General features: G+C 51.4%; 10 protein-coding genes across 10 annotated transcripts; 5 read left to right on the forward strand and 5 right to left on the reverse strand.

Moving 5' to 3' along the window:
• Window positions 1–557: 557 nt before the first annotated feature.
• J4E90_000423 (uncharacterized protein) lies at window positions 558–1,387 on the reverse strand (the record flags this gene model as incomplete). The annotated part of the gene is made up of 2 exons (XM_051430019.1): window positions 558–1,153; window positions 1,231–1,387. 2 exons carry the CDS (start codon window positions 1,385–1,387, stop codon window positions 558–560), a joined length of 753 nt encoding a protein of 250 aa, XP_051295506.1.
• Window positions 1,388–2,103: 716 nt separating this feature from the next.
• J4E90_000424 (uncharacterized protein) lies at window positions 2,104–3,523 on the reverse strand (the record flags this gene model as incomplete). Its single annotated transcript, XM_051430020.1, has 4 exons — window positions 2,104–2,554; window positions 2,604–2,854; window positions 2,907–3,091; window positions 3,145–3,523. The coding sequence occupies 4 exons, from the start codon at window positions 3,521–3,523 to the stop codon at window positions 2,104–2,106; spliced, it is 1,266 nt and encodes a 421-aa protein (XP_051295507.1).
• Window positions 3,524–3,863: 340 nt separating this feature from the next.
• J4E90_000425 (uncharacterized protein) lies at window positions 3,864–4,688 on the reverse strand (the record flags this gene model as incomplete). Its single annotated transcript, XM_051430021.1, has 4 exons — window positions 3,864–3,957; window positions 4,005–4,203; window positions 4,253–4,508; window positions 4,557–4,688. 4 exons carry the CDS (start codon window positions 4,686–4,688, stop codon window positions 3,864–3,866), a joined length of 681 nt encoding a protein of 226 aa, XP_051295508.1.
• Window positions 4,689–5,228: 540 nt separating this feature from the next.
• On the reverse strand, window positions 5,229–7,052 carry J4E90_000426 (uncharacterized protein; the record flags this gene model as incomplete). Its single annotated transcript, XM_051430022.1, has 7 exons — window positions 5,229–5,451; window positions 5,505–5,866; window positions 5,918–6,242; window positions 6,294–6,410; window positions 6,462–6,740; window positions 6,791–6,932; window positions 6,983–7,052. The coding sequence occupies 7 exons, from the start codon at window positions 7,050–7,052 to the stop codon at window positions 5,229–5,231; spliced, it is 1,518 nt and encodes a 505-aa protein (XP_051295509.1).
• Window positions 7,053–11,478: 4,426 nt separating this feature from the next.
• Window positions 11,479–12,513, forward strand: J4E90_000427 (uncharacterized protein; the record flags this gene model as incomplete). The annotated part of the gene is made up of 3 exons (XM_051430023.1): window positions 11,479–11,649; window positions 11,693–11,748; window positions 11,802–12,513. The coding sequence occupies 3 exons, from the start codon at window positions 11,479–11,481 to the stop codon at window positions 12,511–12,513; spliced, it is 939 nt and encodes a 312-aa protein (XP_051295510.1).
• A 1,326-nt stretch (window positions 12,514–13,839) lies between these two features.
• J4E90_000428 (uncharacterized protein) lies at window positions 13,840–14,292 on the forward strand (the record flags this gene model as incomplete). Its single annotated transcript, XM_051430024.1, has 1 exon — window positions 13,840–14,292. One exon carries the CDS (start codon window positions 13,840–13,842, stop codon window positions 14,290–14,292), a length of 453 nt encoding a protein of 150 aa, XP_051295511.1.
• A 901-nt stretch (window positions 14,293–15,193) lies between these two features.
• On the forward strand, window positions 15,194–16,312 carry J4E90_000429 (uncharacterized protein; the record flags this gene model as incomplete). Its single annotated transcript, XM_051430025.1, has 1 exon — window positions 15,194–16,312. The coding sequence occupies one exon, from the start codon at window positions 15,194–15,196 to the stop codon at window positions 16,310–16,312; it is 1,119 nt and encodes a 372-aa protein (XP_051295512.1).
• Window positions 16,313–16,960: 648 nt separating this feature from the next.
• J4E90_000430 (uncharacterized protein) lies at window positions 16,961–17,911 on the forward strand (the record flags this gene model as incomplete). Its single annotated transcript, XM_051430026.1, has 3 exons — window positions 16,961–17,040; window positions 17,092–17,414; window positions 17,589–17,911. 3 exons carry the CDS (start codon window positions 16,961–16,963, stop codon window positions 17,909–17,911), a joined length of 726 nt encoding a protein of 241 aa, XP_051295513.1.
• Window positions 17,912–18,273: 362 nt separating this feature from the next.
• J4E90_000431 (uncharacterized protein) lies at window positions 18,274–19,216 on the forward strand (the record flags this gene model as incomplete). The annotated part of the gene is made up of 2 exons (XM_051430027.1): window positions 18,274–18,353; window positions 18,403–19,216. 2 exons carry the CDS (start codon window positions 18,274–18,276, stop codon window positions 19,214–19,216), a joined length of 894 nt encoding a protein of 297 aa, XP_051295514.1.
• Window positions 19,217–19,436: 220 nt separating this feature from the next.
• J4E90_000432 (uncharacterized protein) lies at window positions 19,437–21,072 on the reverse strand (the record flags this gene model as incomplete). Its single annotated transcript, XM_051430028.1, has 3 exons — window positions 19,437–19,658; window positions 19,716–20,793; window positions 20,894–21,072. 3 exons carry the CDS (start codon window positions 21,070–21,072, stop codon window positions 19,437–19,439), a joined length of 1,479 nt encoding a protein of 492 aa, XP_051295515.1.
• Between the last annotated feature and the right edge of the window lie 935 nt (window positions 21,073–22,007).

The following is a 22,007-nucleotide window of genomic DNA, read 5'->3' on the forward strand; positions in this document are numbered from 1 at the left end:
GTGTTGTGATTCCGCGTGGATTTGTGCTTGTGTGTCAAAGAGCGTGACTGATCCGAGTTGGAATGCGGGATGAGAGCCCGAGCTGATGCCTACTGTAGGGAAGAGCAATCGCGTCAAGGAGAGCAAGCAGATTTGCTCAAGCAAGCAGTGCGAAAGGAGTGCAAAATAAAGCACGAGACTGCAAGTGTAGCTCACAGTGCGTAGAAACAGTCAGCAGGCTCGCGCTTTGAGTTAGCGCAGGGAAACGATACGTCAGTTCAGCTCGCGTTTGCTGTGTCGTGTGCGCACTCTTATTTTGCCATCAGGATTTTGTAGAACTAACGGGTCGAGGTTGGATAGACATAGACAAGGGCCTTAGATCGACTATCGGATTCTGTGGGTAAGTAAATCTGATCTCTCCACTTGTTTCTCATGTGCGTTGTATTCTTGCATGCGAATGCAATCCATATGTATTCATCTATCGTTCCCTCGTATTATGTTCATGTACCAGCCACCTCTTTGTGTCCTTTTCTCAACATCTTCTTGCTATACTCATCTTCTGTTCCTAAACTCTTTCCCTACAAAGCAATAGCAAAACCCACAGCTACAACCGCAGTGCTAATCGCCGTCCACAATGTCCTGCCACCAATCATGGCGCCACTCGCGTCACCCGAAGCAGGGTCGCTCGAGCCCTCACCATCTCCCGTTGGGCTCGGCCTCGGGGGTGGGAAGCTTGTGTTGGACGGCACGTCGGTAAGGTTCTGCACGGTGATCCAGGTCGCCGCCAGAGCAGTCGTCAGGTTCGCGTCAGCTGCAAACTGGCTGACATTGAAGCCGACCCTGTTGTCCGCCAGGTTCTCGTACATGGAGGGTATGCTGAAGTTGCGCGGTTGCTGCATGAGGATGAATGTGTAGCTGTGGGGGCTGTCACCCACTGGAGGTGAGGGCTGGAGGTATGGGACGGGGTTGTCCGACGGAATGTCGAGGGCTGAGCCAGTTGTGTTCGCGGAGATGGGAACAGAGCGCGTGACGTTCGTAGCGATCCAGTGTACTAACTGGACGCGTGAGTTGTTACGGGGCACGTCGAGGTCGACCATGAGGAGGACGCATTGGCCGGGGCCTCGCTCGTCGGAAAACCATACTGGCGACGAGACGGTTGGGGGTGCTGCGGTTTCTGGTGGTGATGAGTGTTAGTTGGTGTTTAGCAGTACTCGGCTCGACTGCGCCGCGACGACAGCGGATGGAACGTACCGGGACGAGGAATGCGCTCTCCGCCGGGCGACACGGTATTGTTGCCGTACGTCACGGTCAAGTTCTGAGTGACGTCGATGGGAAAGCCAGGCGCTGATCCCGCTGTCGCGACACCTGCGAGTAGCGCAGTCGCGCTGAGAATGGTCTTGGTGAACATGGTCGGTCTCTTGGCTGGTGTGGTAGTCGGCGTTGTTGTGGAGCGGGTCGTACTGTTGTGATGCAGTTGGTGCTTGATGGTCGAAAAGCAACGGGCGCAAGCAGCTTCTTTAGTATTCTGGCGTGAACCTGCGTCGGCTGCGGGAGCTCAGGGCTTGATGCGCAGCTAAAGGCCTATTTCCGTGTAGCCGGAGTGACAGCAGAGGTTCATGACGTTTACCAAGACTCGGTCCCTTGCTCGGGGTATCGCACGGCCAGCGGACGGCATCCCGGCACAGCTCGAGAAAAGGCTGGGGCTGGCCGCCTGAGGGGCCTTGTTCATGCCGCAGCCAGAATCATTCCAAGCATCGCGCTGGTCGCCTCGGCCTCAGGAATATCGTTAATCGAATTTACCATGTTGTCCGCGAGTGTATGTAAGCACGCGTCGTTATTTGGTTGCGGTTGCGACGCATGCTCGCTAAGTCGGGGCCAAAGAGACGGGAGCCGGCTGAACATCCAGCTATTCAGGCCGCCCTCATCGCACGATGCCTGCAATTAAGCCACGCATGAATCAAGTAAGCCTGAGATTTGTCTATGCTCTATGGTTTCGAGGCCTTGCATCCTCACATGGTCTTATCGGCGGCAGCCCTATCACCCCTCGCTCGGGATGCAGACGTTATGTCTGCACAAGCGCAATGGTATCAGAAGCCGCGCCCCATCACCAATCCTCCAGGGCTATTATAAGGTGATCATGTGGTCTCGCGCAGGGCCGACACCAATCCATTTGACCTTGACTCCGACAAACTTCTCAATGTACTCAATGTAACTCCTCGCTTGGCTGGGCAGGTCGTAGTAGCTTGTCACGCCAGTCGTCGGCTTCTTCCAACCTGGCAGTGTATCGTATTGTACTTCGACTTGGGCAAGGATCTCGGGGTTCGCGGGGAAGCCTTCAAGCACCTCGCCCTTGTACGAGTAGGATGTCGCAACCTTGAGCTCGTCAAAGTCGTCCAGAACGTCGAGCTTGGTGAGGTTGATGGCGGTGTAGTCGTTGCACGCGTGTGAGTGCTTGACAACGACCAGGTCGAGCCAGCCGCAGCGGCGCTTGCGACCGGTTGTAACGCCGACTTCATGGCCTACTGACTGAAGCTTCTCGCCCACCTCGTTGAGCTGCTCGGTAGGGAAGGGTCCGCTACTACTTGTTAGCCTCTGAATTTGTCTTTCGGTGCGATGCAACTCACGATCCGACACGGGTAGTGTATGCCTTGACCACGCCAATGACCTCCTTCAGTGACCGCCATCCCAAGTTGAGACCTGTGATGACACCTCCAAGACCAGTGTTTGATGATGTGACGAAGGGGTATGTGCCGTAGTCGATGTCCAGCATCAGCGCGTTCGCACCCTCGACGAGGATTTTGGCGTTCTTCTCCTTTGCCGATGCGAGGAGCGGGATCTGGTCGACGACGTAGGGAGCAAGCTTCTCGCGCAGAGTCTTTGACATTGTCAGTCTTTGTCCCGTATATTCCAACGCCGTTGTGACTCACCTTGTACTTCGTAATCTCCTCTTCCACATCGTACTTGAGCAGATCGCCATATCGCTTCTGGAACGAGTTGGCTAACCTCCTGAGCTTCGTCTCGAAGATCTGCTCATCGAAGAGGTCGCACATGCGGAGGCCGCTCCTGGTCATCTTGGTGCTGTAGGTTGGGCCGATACCCTTCTTGGTCGTGCCTGCATCCCGCCATCAGCACGTCAGTCCCGCAGCAGGCGCGTGTGCTCCTCACCAATCATGCCACCGCCCAATTCCACCTCCTCCAGGCCATCCACCATCTGGTGCACGTCAAACACGACATGGGCGCGGTCCGAGATGAATATTCTTCCGTCTGTCTTCAATCCGTGTTTCTCCAGCGCTTCCAGCTCCTTGAAGAAACTGGGAACGTGAACGACGCAGCCACTTCCGATGACATTGATGCAGCCAGGGTTCACGAGACCGCTCGGGAGAATATGGAAATCGTACGTGACGCCGTTCGCGACAATGGTGTGTCCGGCGTTGTTACCGCCCTGGGCGCGGGCGCAGATTTGCGACTCATGGGCTAGGATATCGGCCAATTTTCCTTTTCCTTCATCTCCCCACTGTGCTCCGAGCACCACAGTAGTCGACATCGTGAAGGCGAGAGACAAGAAGGAAAGGGTGGACGGGGCGGCAGGTGGGTTTTCAATTCCGCGTTGACTCGATCTAACAAATTCGTGCCCCACCCATCACCCCGCGATGCCGCAATTTTCCGCACGAGCCACCAGTGACGCACCTGGGCATGTGAATGAGCCGCAGGATCCCATATGTCTGGGTCTTTCCGGGTTGATCTGCAGTCATCGCAATCACAGTTCATACATTGGTGTATAGCTACGTTGTTATCGTGGTAAACGCATCAAGGAATTAAGAAATTTCATTCTCATATCTACAAACACTCCAAGTGGAAATTGAGTCACATCCATACCTATCCTCCTAACCGCGCCAAACACCCGGACCCGGCGGCTGATATGTCTCTGGTGCCGATGTGTACTTGTTCAGGTCGACGAGAATCCCCGGGTCGTTACTTCTGCGGCCCACGTTAGTATGTCTCTGATACTCATCAGTTTTACTTACTTGTAAGCACCCGGGAACGCAACTAGCGGGCTCGGCAGCCTAGCTCCTCCCCCTGTTATCTTGATCTGCGAGCAAGCCAGGTAGAACTGCGCTTTGTTCGCTTGCATAGCCATATGCAGTGCGATGTGCTCAACGCGGAGCAAGTAGTCGCCCGAAGGCGTGGCAGCAGGGATTGTTGTGTTGGGTGTGAGATACTCGTCTGCAAAACGTCATTAGTAAACGCGAAGTGAAGAGAAGGAATAGCTTACTCTGTCCTGGCCAGCTCATCTGCTTCTGCGCGTTTACGCTCGGCATCGTGGTACTGATCTTGAACCACACTGCACCACTCCCGTCCCAGCTCTTCAGATCCTTGCCATCGGGAACTTTGGCGAGGTAGTATTGCGTTGGCCCCGGGTGATTAACCTGCTGCGTGGATATGTAGTGAATAGTCGATCCGGCCGGTACGCTTGCGACGTTTGGCGCGGTTTTTGACGTGTAGCAGCGAATGTCCGCGACCGTGGGGTTCTGGTCAAGTAAACATCCTAGACAGTAGTAACTCGAACACTATCTTACCTCAATCCCTTGCTTGGTGTTTGCATTCTTGGTCTCGCGGGTCGAAGCCCAGTCTTTATCTTCTGGCTTGCCGTTTACGACAAGACGTGGGAAGGTATCTATTCGTATGAGATTCGTGTCACTGAAAATCATTTGATGTTAACTCACAATGTGCCTTCACCACCGTGGCGGCTACCAGGAGTGCAATCAGTATCTGCATGATGAGGGATCAGATCTTTGGGCCTGAGAAGCATCCAGCTCTCGCTTGACATCTTATGTATGCTCCATGACCCCAGTTCCAAATCGGACATGTGAGCTGAGTTGGGAACTATCGGTAAATTAGCTTGGCGGTTTGACATACACCGAAGTAGTCTACTGCAGACCATACACACATCGCAATATACCATCATCGACAAAAAAAACCAATAGACATCAGCCTTCTTATAAATCATGTGCCAGGGTCTAGCATCTGCCGAAACAAAGCAGTCCAATGACAAGACCGCATATTGCCAGTAGCTCATAAGATCAATCGTAGAGTTCACCATCACAATGAATAATCGGAGAGATTAGATGCCCATGTATATTGGACAAGCTGTAAGGGAAAAGTTGAATTCCCATATGCCCTACGCTAACATCGAGCAAACTAAAAACGAACGAAGTGTTGAGGTCGTATCGAATCGTAAACACACACGTCTAGTGCATGTAGCGGAACTCAGGGTGTCTGTATCCGAGATCCTTGATCTGAGCAGCGGTCTTGCCGACCAAGCGGTGGTCTCGCCTGCCCATATCACGCTGCTTGTTCTCCCACTTGCAGTAGCAGATACCAAATATGGCGAGAATACAGACGCAACACTGACCAACCAAGTTGATGGTGTGGCCGATTGGGTATCGTGGCGCGTCAGCACTTGTGTAGGTCCTGTAATGTATTAGCCTAGGATCTGATTCGATTCTTCACATGATCTGACGTACCAAGTCGCGAGAATACCTCCAGCGGTACCCAGTGTGACAACGTAAGCAGTCGAGACGGAGCGGATAGCAGGGCCGGCCGCATTGTTCGCCGCCCACGCAAGGAAACCAGGACCTCCGGGAAATGCACCAATGGTGATCAAGAAGATACCGCCGTATCGGACGTTAGGGTCGGTCGCCCATCGCATGATCGAGAAGCCCGCAATGGCCGGGAGCGTAAAGACAGCGAGGTAAACACCACGGCGGTTCGTCTTGTCTGATGCGAAAGCTATTGCGATAGCGATCAAGCAAGCACATACATAGGGAGGTACTGAGTAAAGTTGTGCCTTTGTGGCCGTCCATCCGAGATCCCTGAGGATAGTGGGCTAGTAATGTATGTTAGTAAACCATAGGTTATGGGGAGGATATCGGCTTACCATGAAGAGTGAGATACCCTGTACAGTGATGTTGATGAAGAAGAAACCAAAGGCACAGAAGTAGTTTGTGATGTTCATCACGGCCCGCTTGACGTGGTGTACTTCAGTCTTTTCGTTCTCATCAGCTCCTCCTTTCAGCACCAGTCTCTGTGTGGCAATCATTCGTTCGCGCTCGTTCAAGAACCAGCATTCTTCTGGGCTACGAGGCATAAGAAAGGGAGCAGCAAGGCCGACAATGACGGTAAAAAGTCCCTCAAAGAAGAAGATGTTGCGCCATGTGTGGAGAATCATGGTCGAAGCTCCCCATGGTGGAATACGAGCGAGACTGTAATGCAATTAGTTTTCCATGTAATCTCAAGAATTTGAAAGGACCTACGCAGTAGCGAGTAGCCCACCAAAAGCTCCAGCCATTGAGGCCGCGGAAACGTAGATACCGATGCGGAACAAAAGTTCGTTGCGCTTGTAGAAACAGGTGATGAAGAATGCCAATCCCCTACAGACTGATGGTTAGTATGCACTATAAACAAAGATAGAAGGTACTTACGGCATCACACCACCTTCAAACACACCTAAGAAGGCCCTTGCAACCAACAGCCCTGCGAAGCTGCTCACAAAGGCGCTGCATAGTGAGACGAAACCAAATCCACAGACGAGAAGTGGCAAGTAGTATTTCGGGCCAAGTCTCTTGAGAAGGATGTTGCTCGGTACTTCGACGAACATGTAGACAATGTAGAAGATGGAGGTAACCCAGTTGAAACGTACACCTGTGTTGAGACCCAATTCTTCTCCCATACCCTGGATACGCGCGTTTCCAACATTGACACTTTCCAGATGGTCAGCGAACAGCTTTGCGCAGAGTGAAATGATACGTACCGATCGAGGAAACAGAGCAGGTAAAGAAAGGTCGTGAGCGGCACAATCACGCGGTCCAGTTTACGTCGAACCTTCTTCTCTTCCTCAGCTGTCCAGGTAAACTCGCCGTCTGTAGATCGGTCGCTTCCATTGGCCTCCTCAACTAGCAAATCCGTTAGCACATGTTCGCGACAAGATTAGTAAACAACGTACAAAGCACATTGTCTCCCTTCTCCAGCTCAGCAGGGGTTGGGTGGTTTGGGTGTGTCCCCGTCGATACCATCCCTATTTGCGCCATCTTTTCCAAGTAGGATGCCGAATTCGAGATCTAAAGGATGCGAGGCGAAATCTCTTCGTTGTGTCGTGGCCCCACAAGTTCCGAAAGTCTGGGGAAAGGAATCTGGGGAAGAGCACAGCCCATATAAGAACGTACGATGCGTCCCGGTATCCGAACAAGCTTACTCGTCGCACGTCTGTGTCTTGGGTCGCAAGTCGAAAGCCAGGAAGAGGGAATCGGCAGTTACTTCGCAGCCTTCAGAGGATGGCAATACGGCACCATGTTTAGCTTGATGTCCGCTCCACCGCGCGCTCTTATCCCGTTCCAGCTGGCGGCTTGATTGAACAGGGAGCGAAGTCGGTGCGGAAATTTTACCGAGTCGACACAGAACCCTACATAACGCCGCATAATTATCAACGGCCTCCTCTTTGGTTGGCGTGTTGCGGGGCCGTTCTCTTGGCTGACATGGGTTGACTCGTGGAGCCCGCGAGGGTGACGGGCGGATGCTTTCATTGTGGTCATTTTGAAACGCCACGCTTGGCGAAGCGGGACGAGAACTTTGGGGTTGCTAGCAGCTCGCGATGCGTTTCGGCAGTTCTATTCATCTTCACAGTACTTCCTGATGGTGTTAACAAACTGTATTTATGGATTTCTTCTCCTCATAGATTGAACTGGGGTAACGGCGGATTGCGGTCAGATTACGGGCGTAATGTGTGACAGAAGATTTATCCACCGTGGACGAGTTTTGCTGCCGCACCAACAATGTGGGCGATTGACTGCTGCATATCAGCGCGGCAGGATTGCATACGGTCTACAGTATTCCAGACAACTGGGTATCCTTGCCGCCGAGGTCTAAAGTGATGCAACTGGCATCCTTCACAGATCATGATGTACCTTTGCAGCTCATGCAAACAATAACATGCCCGCAATTTAGCCGGAATCCTTCGTCGTCCGGTGGATTTTCTTGATTCTTTTGTGCCTTTCTGAGCAACAAAACGCAGAAATCCACCGACGCGTACTCGCAAGTAAAACCTCTAGAGGTTCTCAGCGAGTGGAGTGTGTGGTAGGGTCCATCAAAGTGGGCCAGTCTCGTATCTGGACTGTTCCGGTTCGGTCTAGCCGTATAGTGGCTGCGAATTATGGCTTGCATCAACGCAGAATGCAAAAGCTTTGGGAAGTCGAAAGACGCGACTCGGTGGCCGAAGATGGCTGTCAGTGCTGCGAAGTAGGACGGGCGCCGGCGTCGGGGAACAGGACGCTCTTGCCAGACTGTCGCGCCACGTGGCTGAGATACTGAGCTTCACAATATTGCGAGTTCCATAAATACATACTGACCTACAAAAGATCGAACATTTCATATTCGACAAGGATTCGCAATTACAGTATTCAAAGCGCCGATCATCTCCATAGCCTCATCTTCAGAGCCTCAACTTCTCGAAGCGCTGTATCAACGACCCACGACTCCACAAATCATCGCGTCAAGGGCCACTTCCCCTCACAAATCCATGAAATTCCACAGTAGCATACGGGAACGGATGTCCTTTCTCGGCAACGCTACCTTTGGCGTCTCGCCTTCGTCTCCACCAACTCCTTCATCACGTCTCTAATATCATTAGGTCTTACCGGCGCGTCATCCAGATCCACCTTCGAAGCTGATGATACTATAGATGCCTGGGCTTTGGCGGCTTGGGTGGCTGCCCCGGCTTTCTTCTCGGTAGCTGATCGAACACGGCAGTCGTCTTAAGGGCGGGTTTGTTCCCGCGATCATCCTCGGTTTCGGCTATTCGATCATGTGACCACTCTTGGACATCGCCTTCAGCAACTTAGACTCCAAAACGATCAGCTTCGTGGTGATCGAATACAGGTCGAGAGTTCTGCGCACCGTTCTCAGAGAGAGCTGTTTGCAACTCTTCTCGAAGCTCCAAAATGGCGATTTCCAATGCCATATTTTGGTCGTCCATTTGTCGGACGAACTCAGCTTGCTCTACCGCCAAGATGTCAAGCTGAGCATCTACTTCTTCGGTATGGCGCTGACCATCTGACAGTAGCTCTTCCAGAGGTGCTTTAACCTCATCTTCAACCAAATCCAGGCTATCTGCAAGCTCATCTCTCTCTCTTCTTCTAGCGCGTCCACCCGTTCCCTCGACTCATGCACTGTGTCTGTCTCAGCAGCGTGAGATCTAGTTAATCGCGCGAACGCTTCATCGCGATTAGCTTCCTCTTGATCTAGACATTCTCCGCAGTTTTCGTCCCTGTCGTTCTCGAGCTTTCTCCAAACAGATCGGTGATTGGCAGCTTCTGCGGTTTTGGCAGTGGCACGGGACCATGTCGTTAGATCTTGATGCCCGCAAGCGAATGTTGTCTCGAGATCGACGTGAACACAGATGTCCGCTGTTGCTACCTTTAAGTCCTGTTCACGCTCCGCTTTCCGTTGCTGGAGCATCTTAGCAGATACATTCCCATCATCTCGAGCCTTCTGTTTCTCTTCGTTACGTTCGCGACGGAAGCGATTGATGAGTTCCGTTACACAGGGTCTGCAGTCGTACTGACTTCTCCTACTATGGTCTGCAGTCTTTTTGCAACTCCTCTCCCCACAGGGGAGGTTGCTCTTGCTCTCGTGGCCACAGTCGTACGTAATTATGAGATTGGTACACATGACGGACAATATGATTTTGGGGTAGCGGTATCCGGCGATCTCAGTCTGCGATTAAGATATGGGTGACGGACACGACTCTCGTATAGATTTTGCGCATCTACGCTACAACCTTGGAATGATCAACGACGTGTCACTCAGAGAGTCTTCAACAGCTTCAACCTTGCCATGTGAGCCAAATCGTCACATTGGCCAAAATGTGTCACATTGGTAAATGCTTCACAAAGGCAACTACTTACAAAATCATTACATTCGGCACACGATTCCTGTTTTCCCCAGAAAACGCCGTCCACTACCTGCATCCTGTCATCGCCAAACACCCAATCTACTTGTCTGCTCCCCTTTATCACGCTAGCCCAGGATGTGCACAACATATCGCGTATACTTCTACTGCGGACACCTAAAGTCTACGACCACTCACGACCACTCTGGCATCGAGTGCACAATCAACGAGGCGAAGAGCATCACAGTCGACGAAAAGTGCAAGCGCTGCGTCCAACGAACATCTCGAAAGAATGTCCGACTCGGCGATATCATGAACGGTGCGGAAGTACCATCGATAGTAAAAGGCGAGGAGAGTGGTGCCCATAGTGGCGACAGCGAGCGATGAAGGGAGGTTCAGAAGACTGGGTGCTCTCAGTAGTTAACTTCACTATCATCGAACCATCATGAACAACACAGAGAGCAAGAAAACACATAATTCGATTTCTGGATTGGTATCAAACTAGTATACGCATACGATGACACCGCCCTCTATGCGGTGGTCTACGCTCACAGGTTCGTTATGAAAGTCGTAGCATCGCTGAAATACAACGTACTCAAATCTCGCGTTGCGTCCAATGCATGCCAACGTGATGACCTAGTGAAGCGCTTTTACGGGTATGGGAGTAGCCTATAGTCCAAGTTGTAGTCACATAAGCCCAGCGTATAGTTCTCCCTGGTCTCTTCAGCTCGTCCCAAGCATCACAGCACCCTATATGGCAGACATCACCGTACCTGTCAGTCAAGTCTACGTCACCTACGCTCCCTTGGAAGATATCTGGAGAATTCCAATACCAGGCTGTGAGAAGAAAGTCTAGCCCCATCGCCTTATAGATTGCACGCGGCATTACTCGTGCCCGGCGAAGGCTCCATAGACAGCACCCCTCTTCTGGTGCTAGCCTTGTCGACGATGGACATAGAGCTCCCGAAAAAACGAACCTTATCGTCATGAGTGCTGCGACCGACATCTCGACTTGTGACTATCCGTTGTGCGAGGGCTCGACGAGATCGCGGTCGCTAATTGGCGATGGGTTGTCGGCACCCGAGGCGTGGACTAGAGATCGGTCTCTGCGCGAGGTGCTGGAGCGACTTCCGTATACGAGATATGTGCGACGAGGGCGCTATGCGTGACACAGTCTTCGGCGAAATGTTATGAATGGTATCGATGCGAGGAGAACGGGGCGGAGAGGAAGCTGTTGGACGCGTTCAGAACAGCTGATCCGAAGACGCGGCGGAATGAACATGGTCGGGGGGGGCATGTGAATATATGGCATGTCTGCTCCATGCTGAGCTACATCAGTGTAGACGACCTGCGGGTTGTGTAGGAAGCCTCGCAAGCTTCCAAGGTTGGGTTCCCAGCCGCGTTCCGATGCGCGGGTGTTGCCGGCTATAATCGATAAGTTCCGACGGAGATTCCGATCAACTCACCACGCCACCTCCACAAACGCTTGACTTCGAGACTTCACACCCCAGATCACATTCCACTCAAATCACGACGCGTCTTACTTGATAACCAACATGGCCAAAGTCGAAGGTGCTCCTGCTCATGGCGCTGTAGCCCACCTCCTACCACAAACATACAAGCGATTAGTCTCGGAATGGCTGGAAGAGGACACACCAAGTTTCGATTATGGTGGTTTCGTAGTGGGCGAGGAGCTGTCGGAAGCGAAGCTGCTCGGAAAGAGTGAAGTGAGTGCTTTCGACTACTGTAAGTGCCGACTAACATTGACAGGGCATAGTAGCAGGCGTCCCGTTCTTCGATGAAGTGTTCCGACAACTAGGTTGCACGTGCGTTCATCTCACCAGATTACATGATCAAGCTTAATATTGACAACTACTAGCGTGGAGTGGCACGTCGAAGAAGGCGCTTCATTCCAACCCATCACCCACTGCGCTACTGTGCGCGGCCCAGTCCGTCACCTCCTTCTCGGCGAGCGCGTGGCTCTCAACACCCTCGCCCGCTGCTCCGGCATCGCGACCAAGTCAAATCGCCTACTTACTCTTTTACGAGGAGCTGGTTACCCAAACATTCTTGCTGGTACCAGGAAGACTACACCAGGTTTTCGACTTGTGGAGAAGTACGGCATGCTGGTTGGGGGCGTGGACGCGCATCGAGTTGATCTTAGTGCAATGACGATGCTAAAAGACAATCACATCGTTGCCGCAGGAAGCATCACCAATGCAGTGAGAGCCGCCAAAGCAGCTGGCGGCTTTGCAATCAAAGTCGAAGTTGAATGCCAATCGTTTGATGAAGCAGACGAGGCGATTGCCGCTGGTGCTGACATCGTCATGTTAGACAACTTCACCCCAGAAGGTGTCCAAGTTGCTGCTAAGGATCTGAAGGATAAGTGGGGACGGGGTACTGGAGACAGGAAGCAATTCCTCGTTGAAGTGAGCGGTGGGCTTACAGAGTACAACGTGGAGAAGTACGTCTGCGGCGATATTGATATCGTGAGCACGAGTAGCATACACCAAGGGGTACCACACGTGGACTTCAGTCTGAAAATTGTACCGAAGAGTAAAAAGGATGGAGGAGAGAGTTTAGCGGTATAACCTGACGGTGGGCGAAGGGGACTTGTGGGTATCCCTAATGTATCGACAGACATAGCTAACTAATTCAGTATAGTTATTTACGATATGTGTCACCTTTCCGTGGCATGACTTTCACTATGATACCGATTCCCAGAACTGTCAAGCGTCCGATTCATGACCTCAGACACCTCAGACTCTTACTCTTCTAGCAAGCATAGCAAGGGGCTCAAGCAACCGCTATCCGCGCTGATCTACGACACGGCAACATCACTAATCAAAGCGCTCTTGTAGTCACTGTCTTCTAAAAAATTGTCCCACAATGCCAACATCGACTGCAATACGTGGCCCTCTATTCCTTCTGCTCGGGCGTCATCTAGCCGCTTTGCATCGCCTCCGCGGTCTGCGTCAAGCCTTTCCAACCAATCTTTCTCGTGGCTCTCGCGTACAAGTCCTTTGATCTTCGGCAGCCGGCTGGCCTGATCACCGGTAAGAGGGTCTAGGTCCGTTTCCCTGCATTCCAAGGTTGTATGGCCGTCGTCCCGGTCACGTCTGCTAGAACAACTCGCGCGTCCGCCGAATCTAAGCGATGGTCTCCACATACGCCTTGCTGCACCTTCAAATGCTTTCATCTGTCTGTTGCGCGTTCGAAAGCTTCTCCTCGATCGTGCCAGGCTGGTGTACACCATGAGAAGGCCGACCACGCTGGCTGGCAATGCCCTTTGCGCCCGGATATTCAACAAGCCAAGGTCATACGTTAGGATCAATTAAATCCCTAATTTTGTCCAGCAGTGGGTATGCAAAGCCGAGTAAAACATCGTTACTCTCTTGGGTTGCGTTGGCAAGCGCTGGCGACAAGTATAAAGTTACGCCCGACGCGGTCTTCAACTAGACCCCATAACGGTGGGTCTGGTTGTGGACCTGACAAGGCCGTGCCCAATGAGCGCCTTCCGCTTTCGCAGAAGGCTTCCGCGAGAGTTCAAGCATCAAAGCTCCCGGCCCTAAGCGAACTACGTTTGCTTCGCTCACCTTCCGTGTGCGCCGTAGACTAGGCACGAAGGAACGACGTCCTCTCGCCTCGAGCTCGTGTTGTAAATTGTTTTGCTTGTATCGCATGGAGCCAAACCGCTTTCTTTTCACCGCCATGTAGAGCTTCGAATCCTACATCGGGTACACCGAATGACAGAGCACGCATGCGCCCCATCTCGCATATCCATGGATGTCGAGGCGTGGAAAAGACAGGTACAAAAGGGTGAGCTGTAGGCACCCTCTTGGCATCACTATTCTCTCGTCCACAAACTTCAGCTTAATCAAGCCCTACAACATCATTGCTCTCCTCGCTTTTTCAATATGCAATACCTCAACACCATCCTCGCTTTCGCTGCTGCAGTGGCAGCTGTCGACATCAAGTCGCACGGCGAGTCACACTGCAAAGGTACCGAGAGGGTATATGTGAACGCCAAAACCAACCAGTGCTATGCCGGTGGCGGTATATCCTACGCTTGGTCGTTCAACGCTATTCCCACAAACTGGAACCTGCAGACTCGATCTCACAAGGACGGAAACTGCAAAACGCTAGTCCACGCCTGGAACTCGAATGGCGCACGTACGGTCTGCCATGGCGCAGCCGTCAACAACTTGTTGTATACAGGTGCTGGATACAGCTTTGCCAGCAAGAAGAGGTCGGAAGACACTGTTTTCAACAGTAAAGACTGCATCTGGAAGCCAGACCTTATGACTCTGGGAGACGGCACAACATACAAGCTTACAGATGTTGAGGACGAAACCGCGAAGATCATGTAAGAGCAACCCTAAGCACCAGACAAGGCCCTGGATATGATGTACTAATTTCATCTTCTCATAGACTCGCATATGGTGATAACACCACGATTGCCGAGAACATGCCAAGCCTATTCGACAAGTACGTTACACAAGAGCGTCGCTGAGTGTGCCATCAAGATTGGTTGTTGGTGATCTCTAGTGCGATGCCTTGGCTCAATAAATTCCATCCACTTCCTCCAATGCTACTGCGACGGCGCAGAGCAGACGCATTCACGACTTCCAAAGCTCACATCACACCTACTCAATCAGGACCCCCGAAAAGAGAAAGCGAGCAAATGATGAAATCCGGGAGAGGCTAGTCTCGCTATATATTGTTCGAATATCACACACAAAATGAACTAAATTGATGACCGCCCTACTCCGTCCCCACTACTTCCATGATCTCCATCTCTTATCTTTTGTGACACTTTGAGGATGACGATGGTATTGCTAATGATTCTCTCTGTATTTGAGTCATATCAGAGTGAAGATGGTAAACCCAACGAAATGTAATTCTCTTACCTTATACTATGGAATGCTCTCCCAACACCACGCCAACCGTCGTTCTCGTGGCACATTCACTTTCGCAACACCGTGCTGTTGTTGGCTTACAGCGCAATAAAGAAGCATCAAGAGTTTGGATAAGCGCTAGGTTATTGTGCAGCCGTGAACTCAATAGCAACAGCGTGGCATTGTGCTGGCGCACCTTCCGCCTTCCGACTTGGCATGACCAGTCCTTTCCGGATTACGCCAACCTTCCCACAATGTTGCATCACTGTATTATGGTCAATACAATTAACCTATAGGACAAAGTCATTTTCTCTCTCACACACTTCTCATCATTACCACAAACCTTTGCCGAACAACATACACAGGTACAAATATGCGCACGAAACTATCGTTTACTACGACCCTGGCGGCTCTGGCCATCCTAGGAGATGCGCACGGAGACCATGCTAACGACAGCAGGCAGTACACGCTAACAGACGATCTTAGCTACAAGAACTTCTTCTCCGCCTTTGACTTCTTCAACGAAACCGACCCAACCAAAGGCTTTGTCAATTATCAGAATCAGGAAGATGCGACCAAGCAGGGCCTAATAGGCTACCTTGAGGACACAAAGTCCGTGTTCATGGGTGTAGACTATACCACTAAAGACCCTACTGGCCGCGCTTCTGTTCGCCTTGAAAGCAAAAAGAACTGGAATCATGGACTACTCATCGCAGACATCCGCCATATGCCTTCGTCGGAATGTGGCACTTGGCCAGCATTTTGGCTCTTATCGTCTTCAGTGCAATGGCCGAATGGCGGGGAAGTCGATATCCTCGAGGGTGTTAACGACTACGAAAATAACTCTGTTACTTTGCACACAACCAAGGGCTGTGTTGTTGATAACTCGACTGCGGCTGGAGGAGGATTGGGTGCTGTAGGTGGTGATAACAATGCGCCATTTACTGGTCTTATGAGTACCGACGACTGCGACGTCGCCGCACCTGGCCAAGAGAAGAACGTCGGATGCTCTATCCACGCTCCTGACACCATGCCTGGTATCCAAAGTGGCGGCGGTAGCGGTAGTTCCGACAATACTGGCGCCGCGCCTCTCCCATCTTATGGTACCGAATTCAACAAAGCGCAGGGTGGTGTCTATGCCATTGAATGGGCCGCCACCAGCATCTCAGTTTGGTTCTTCCCCCGCGACTCCCCGGGCTTCACGGATAACTTCTCTTCGAACACCACGGCTCCTGATCCATCAACCTGGGGCACTCCTATAGCGCACTTCGGCGGTGCTGGCTGCGACTTCTCTGAGCGCTTCAAAGATCTTCAGATAATCTTTAACACCGCCTTTTGCGGCGAATGGGCTGGCGCCGAGTGGGATAAGTCTTGTGCCAAAAAGACCGGTGTTGCTACTTGCAATGAGTATGTACGCAATAATCCCCAAGCCTTTGTGGAGGCGTATTGGGAAGTGGCGGGATTGAAGTGGTTTCAGAAGGGTGCTGCGTAGAAGAGGAATACTATCATACCCTCCTTCTAAGCTTGTGCCAGTTACCCATGGTCTAGTCGTCGATGCCAATACGGAATATTGGTGATTCAATTGGTAAATTGACCATATGTTTATCAGCCGCATGGGCGGTGTATCGAAGCCGCGAGCTTGTCCTGTTTTCTATGTCTCTCAGCTTTTCGCGCAACTTTGGAAATATGATCTTGGCACATGACTCTCGAACGGCCGTTCATCCTGAGATAAATTCATCACCTTGGTTCCGCCGAGAAAAACCGATTGTTGCAGTGCATACCTAGGGTATGCCGTTTGAGCCGTGATAGTTGAAACGAGCGCTTCCCAATCGATCTAGCAGTGTAATGACTGATATTGATCATCATTCTTGATAACTTCTTCTATCGGGTTTTGACAAGCATACGTAGTGATACAACAGATGAAAAGCGTTGCAGTCGGTTGGAGATGGCTTCATCTCACGCGTCGCGGACGCGTCAAACCGCGGGATGGTCTAGCCGACACAGGTTAGAGTGGGAATCGTTTGTCTGCAGCACTTTTCGTCCACTTGTTGCATCTCACCGCAACATATTGCAACATCGAAGTCATCCCCTCCATGTCGGTATCTTCATCTGGTGCCTTCTCGAATTTCTATTCGGCAATATGGCTACTCAAAAACGATTAAATGATGCTGCACGTCTGACGCTACCAAAGACCGTGTTTACCCTGAGCAAACTACCAGAGTACGAGCTCCTTGACGCTTGTGCTTATGAGAATATACTAATTATGGATAGTCTAACTAGCGAAGTCGTTCAAGTGAGACTTGGACACTTTATTTACGACTACATTCAGCCTCCCGCACAGGCTGATCCATGTCAGAGCAAAATAGATGATTTCTTCTGCAAAATCCCCAAGACCGATAAAGCAGACAATGCCACTGGAAAGGTTGACTCGGCAAGTGATACGGAAGCCAAGAAGAACGAAGATATGTTCCACGTGCATAAGAACGTTTTGTGTAAAACGTCCGCATTCTTCCAGGCCGCTACAAAGCAGGTTTGGCGGGGCCGACCTCGAAAACCTATCGATCTTACCACGGAAAACGGAGAGGATTTTAAATGTTATGTACAATGGTTATACAGTGGCAGAATCGCGATAAGCTACAACCCAGATCCTTAGCAAAATGACTCAAACGGTTCATATCCCCCTTTGGACGATCTCATAGACCAGTACCCCTTAGGGGGTAGGATCATGGATCCAACTTACCAGAATTCTGTCATGAAGGTTTCCATAGACTGCATAACTACGGGACTCCGCTTCGATCGTGGAACCTACGCGATTCAGAAAGCGTACAAAGGCACTATGGCCGGTGATCCGATGCGAAAGCTGCTTTTGGATTTCTGGATTTGGACAGCGGATGAAACTTGGGACGTTTCTGATATCATTGAAGATGCGGGCAAAGAATTCACCCAGGAGTTGCTGGCTGCTTTGCTGGCGAAGCGCACACATCCTGGATGGTTTGGCAAAAATAGGCACATGAGGCCATGGACTGATCCTCAAACCCAAGGAGCGTATTACATCAAAATTCCTGATGGCAAGAAGAGCGTTACTGCATAGCGAGATATCGACACACACCGGTGGCAGGCTGCTACTAGATTCATATTATTCTCCGGTACCTAGATATCACGATCGCCTCACATCTTGTAGCCTACGGGTAGAACTGCGCAAAATTACACCGACTTATTTCCATTCAGTGCACGGATGAATCACCACGAGTACCCTGGTCCCGATCCGGCCGTAATCGCTTGCCCAAGGAGCAGCTACAACGCAGCCCTTCACTACGTACAAATGCGCAACGCTAATCCCAGAACCTGATTAGCGCCGGTGCGCTCTCACCTCAAGTTGTCACTTACCGTAGAACCCAACACCTCGCATTTGTTACGCCTCCAATCGACTACCAGAAGCTAGGCTCGTCAACCATGGCGCCCCCAAACGAGCAACCAGCGAAGCGCCGAAAGCTTCTGCCTCAGGGCAGTGCTGATTCTCGTGATCTCCTTGAGTAGGTTCAACATACAAATGGGTTTTGGAGCAATTCTAATGAGGTATAGTGTAGGTAGCGAGATACTCATTGTCAAGGTTGGGGGTGGTGACGACCCTGTCGAACCGAACGTAGCAGGCGAAAATTGCGACAAGCCCGAGCACAGCAACGAAAGTGACGACAGCGATACCGACTCAGACGTTTCCGAGGAGCGCATCTTTCACATCCACAAAGGTGTTCTCTGCAAGACGTCCGCTTTCTTCCGAAATGCAACGAAGCCAGAATGGACTGCTCCAACACCGCGCCCTATAGATCTTTCTGACGAGCGTCCGGATATCTTCTATTTGTATGTACAATGGTTGTACAATGGGAAAATCGCTGTCGAGACCATGTCCTCCAGTGACTCGGATGCGGAAGTTCGCAAACACGAGAACGTGAATTTTCATTCACTGATTCAGTCGTACATACTTGGCGAGAAGCTCATGGATACCACATTTCAGAACTCAGTCCTGAAATGTTTGATTGAGTGTGTAAAGCAAGAGGATAACTTCCCCAGCGACCTTACCGTTAAGTTGGCCTACGAGCGCACGACAAAACACTCGCCTCTTCGCAAATTGTTGGTCGACTTCTGGGTGTGGTACGGCTGCTCTGATTGGGCGGCCGATGACATGAATGAGGATCTGGGGACCGAATTCACGAATGACCTACTTAAGGCTGTGCTAAAAGTGCGGGCTGGCCCAGATGAGGAGAAAGACAGGGTCGAGCCTCCTTGGCTGGCACATCCAGAGACCTACAGCATAAAAGATAACATGGAGACAACCAAGGGTACCAGCAACAGCGGTGGTATAAAGGCTAGAGGGGAGTGTGTCAGCAAACGCTACTGATACTTGTCAAAGAAAGGATTGTGCGAGCCCTTTAGGATGCACTGTGTTAATAGGCTACTGCATAGAAAAGGAACTGTTGTATATTGCTGCAGCTTGAGGCTTTTGCTGGCTAGTTTGCACGCATATCGCAGGTCAGAGCAAGGGCATATAATTGATAATGAAACGAGAGTATCATCACTGACGGCTAGCATTTGCTCATAACTTCAGTGCCGTACTTCCTTTAGATCGTGTATCTGAATCTCGGGCTGTCATCGCCCATCTCTGCAACATCCTCATCACTCATCCCTTCAATGAGATGCTCTTCCTCACCCTTCTCACGTCTGGAGTTGATGCGCCCAAGATGGAACCACATGACAGCGTAGCATATACAAGCAAAAGCCACCATGGCCATAGTGATACCGTGGCCCTTGACGAAGCGGGGGCGATCAGCCGTGGGATAGATCTAGCGATCCGTTAGCAGTGTTTCCACGTGGAGCCTAGTGATTACGAATAAACTTACAAAAGCACTCATGATACCCGCACAATTACCGATGCTCAACTGCAACCCTGTCGCAGTGGTTCTCTTTCCATATCGCGGCAAGTTTGTAGGTAGCCAAGCTAATGGTAGACCAACGCACACATACAAGCCCATTGCGACAAGGAAGCAGCCAGCGTAATGCACGCCAGAGCTGGCGTCGCTGATCAGCATGGCGTATCCGACGATACTCACCACACCGAGCAAGATGCTATAAAACCCACGCTTTTGCTGTTTATCGGAGAAACGCGCTACAACCAAGTAGGTGATTGCACCTAGTGCATAACACGGAATCGTAAGGACCTGCACCATCGCGCTGCTGGCGGTAGTGTTGATTGACCTGATAATTGTCGGCAGGAAGGTAGAGTAGCCGTAAAGCATGGTATCGCTTCCGAATTGCGCAAAGCAGAATACCCAGACTTTCCAGTCCTTGACGCACTTCCTTACATCCTCCCAGTGAAATTCCGCTGCTTTCTTGGTGTACCCTGTCTGGCGCTTGAGGCGAGCGGCGGCGAAAGCCTTTTCTTCAGCGGTGAAGAAGTAGGCAGTTTCCGGGGTGTCCGGCAGGATGAACCAGGTCGCGATACCCAGGACGAAGGTAGGAATACCCTCGATGATCATGATCCAGCGCCATCCGCGTAGGCCAGCCGTACCATCCATATGTCCAATAGCGTACGCAAGTAGTCCGCCGCATGCTCCGGCCAGGGCAGCAGAGACGAAGAGGTATCCGATGCGTAGAGCAAGTTCGCGCTTGGTGTAGAAGAATGTCAAGTAAATGGCCATTCCGGGGAACAACCCTCCTTCCACGGCGCCAAGAAGAAGACGGCATGCAATTAGACCGCCGTAGCTCTGCACGATACCGGTCAAGGTCGCGATGATACCCCATGCGACAGTGATAAAGGCTATCCATCGCGAGGGCGTAAGTTTCTTCAGCACCAGATTCGATGGTACCTCGGACAGGATGTACGTGACGAACAGAATAGAGACGGCTGTCTGGAATTGAGAATCTCCCATATTTAGATCTTCTTGTAGACCATATAGACGGGCATTACCGATGTTGACCCTGCAATCGCGTAAGCAAGTTCCTCGTGCAAACTGCTGCAGACTCCCAATTGCATCCAGCCCGGATAGACGGCGCATTAATTAAAAAGATCCAAACTCACCTGTCCAGAAAACTGAGCAAGTACAACAGCATTACCACCGGAATGACGAAAAGATCCAGCTTGCGCACAATCTTCGCTTCCAAAACGGGGTCAATGCCTTCTAGCTGCCTGCCAATCTCATCGCTCTCCTTCGCGGCATCAGGCACAGCCGGGTCGTACTGTTTCTCGATGTCGCTCATGGTATCGTCAGGCGTCCTCGCCTAATAGTGGCTCGGAGAATTAAGCAACAATGATGATCGATGACTCCACGTGAGGAAAAACGGTTGTCGCGTTAAAAACGCAAGATTGCGGCAAATGCGTCAGGAAGGGGTGGTGAAGAAAAGAGCAGCGAGCGTCGCGTTCTTAATGCATCCGGCCGAAATACTGATCCGTCATCACGTAGCAACTCCACGACTTTGCCACGGAAGGGAAATGCTCATGCTTTAAATTCGTCGACGGCCTACGGCTTCGACATCGGACGAGTCTGCAAGGGGCCCACTCTGAACATGTCGCCCGCGGGCAGATCCATGGCGGGGGGCTGGAGCCAATGGAGCACCGAGCTAACGGTTTGTGGTATGACGTTGACGGCTACCCTGCCAGTAACACAGATACGACTGCTGGACAACTGATAACGAACCACACGCGTCGCTGTGGCCTATTGTCTGCCAATGTTCCAAGGTTGGGGGAGATATCAGACAAAGGATGGGGGTGCTCGCGTGCCCTTTTGAGAGAAGTGGTGGGGACAGGCATCCGGTGTGGTTTGACATGTTCGTCGCGTTAGTCCGCTGTCATGCATCGCTTAGGCAATGCGATTAGTCCTGTCTGACCAAACAATTGCTCCAACAGGACTTGGAGACGCGATTGCATCACATCACACTTTGTTGTGCAGATCAGCGCTGATCCTGAACGTGTTCCACAACACGAGCTAATCACTAATTGATACCATTTGAGTGGGGATTGCCATTCTCAAGCAGACAGACGCCCTCATACCAACTCAGACGATGTCAGCGACGGATAACTAAAGGGCGTCGTATCCCAATCGATAGGCAGTACGATGCCAGAGTATATGTCGATCTGCGCTGAGGGATCAACAGGCCATCCCAGGTCGTCGCGCGGAAAGTCGATCTCAGCCACT

This window comes from Alternaria incomplexa (assembly GCF_024043165.1).
Source record: "Alternaria incomplexa strain BMP 0042 chromosome Unknown scaffold_1, whole genome shotgun sequence".
Taxonomy (NCBI): domain Eukaryota; kingdom Fungi; phylum Ascomycota; class Dothideomycetes; order Pleosporales; family Pleosporaceae; genus Alternaria; species Alternaria incomplexa.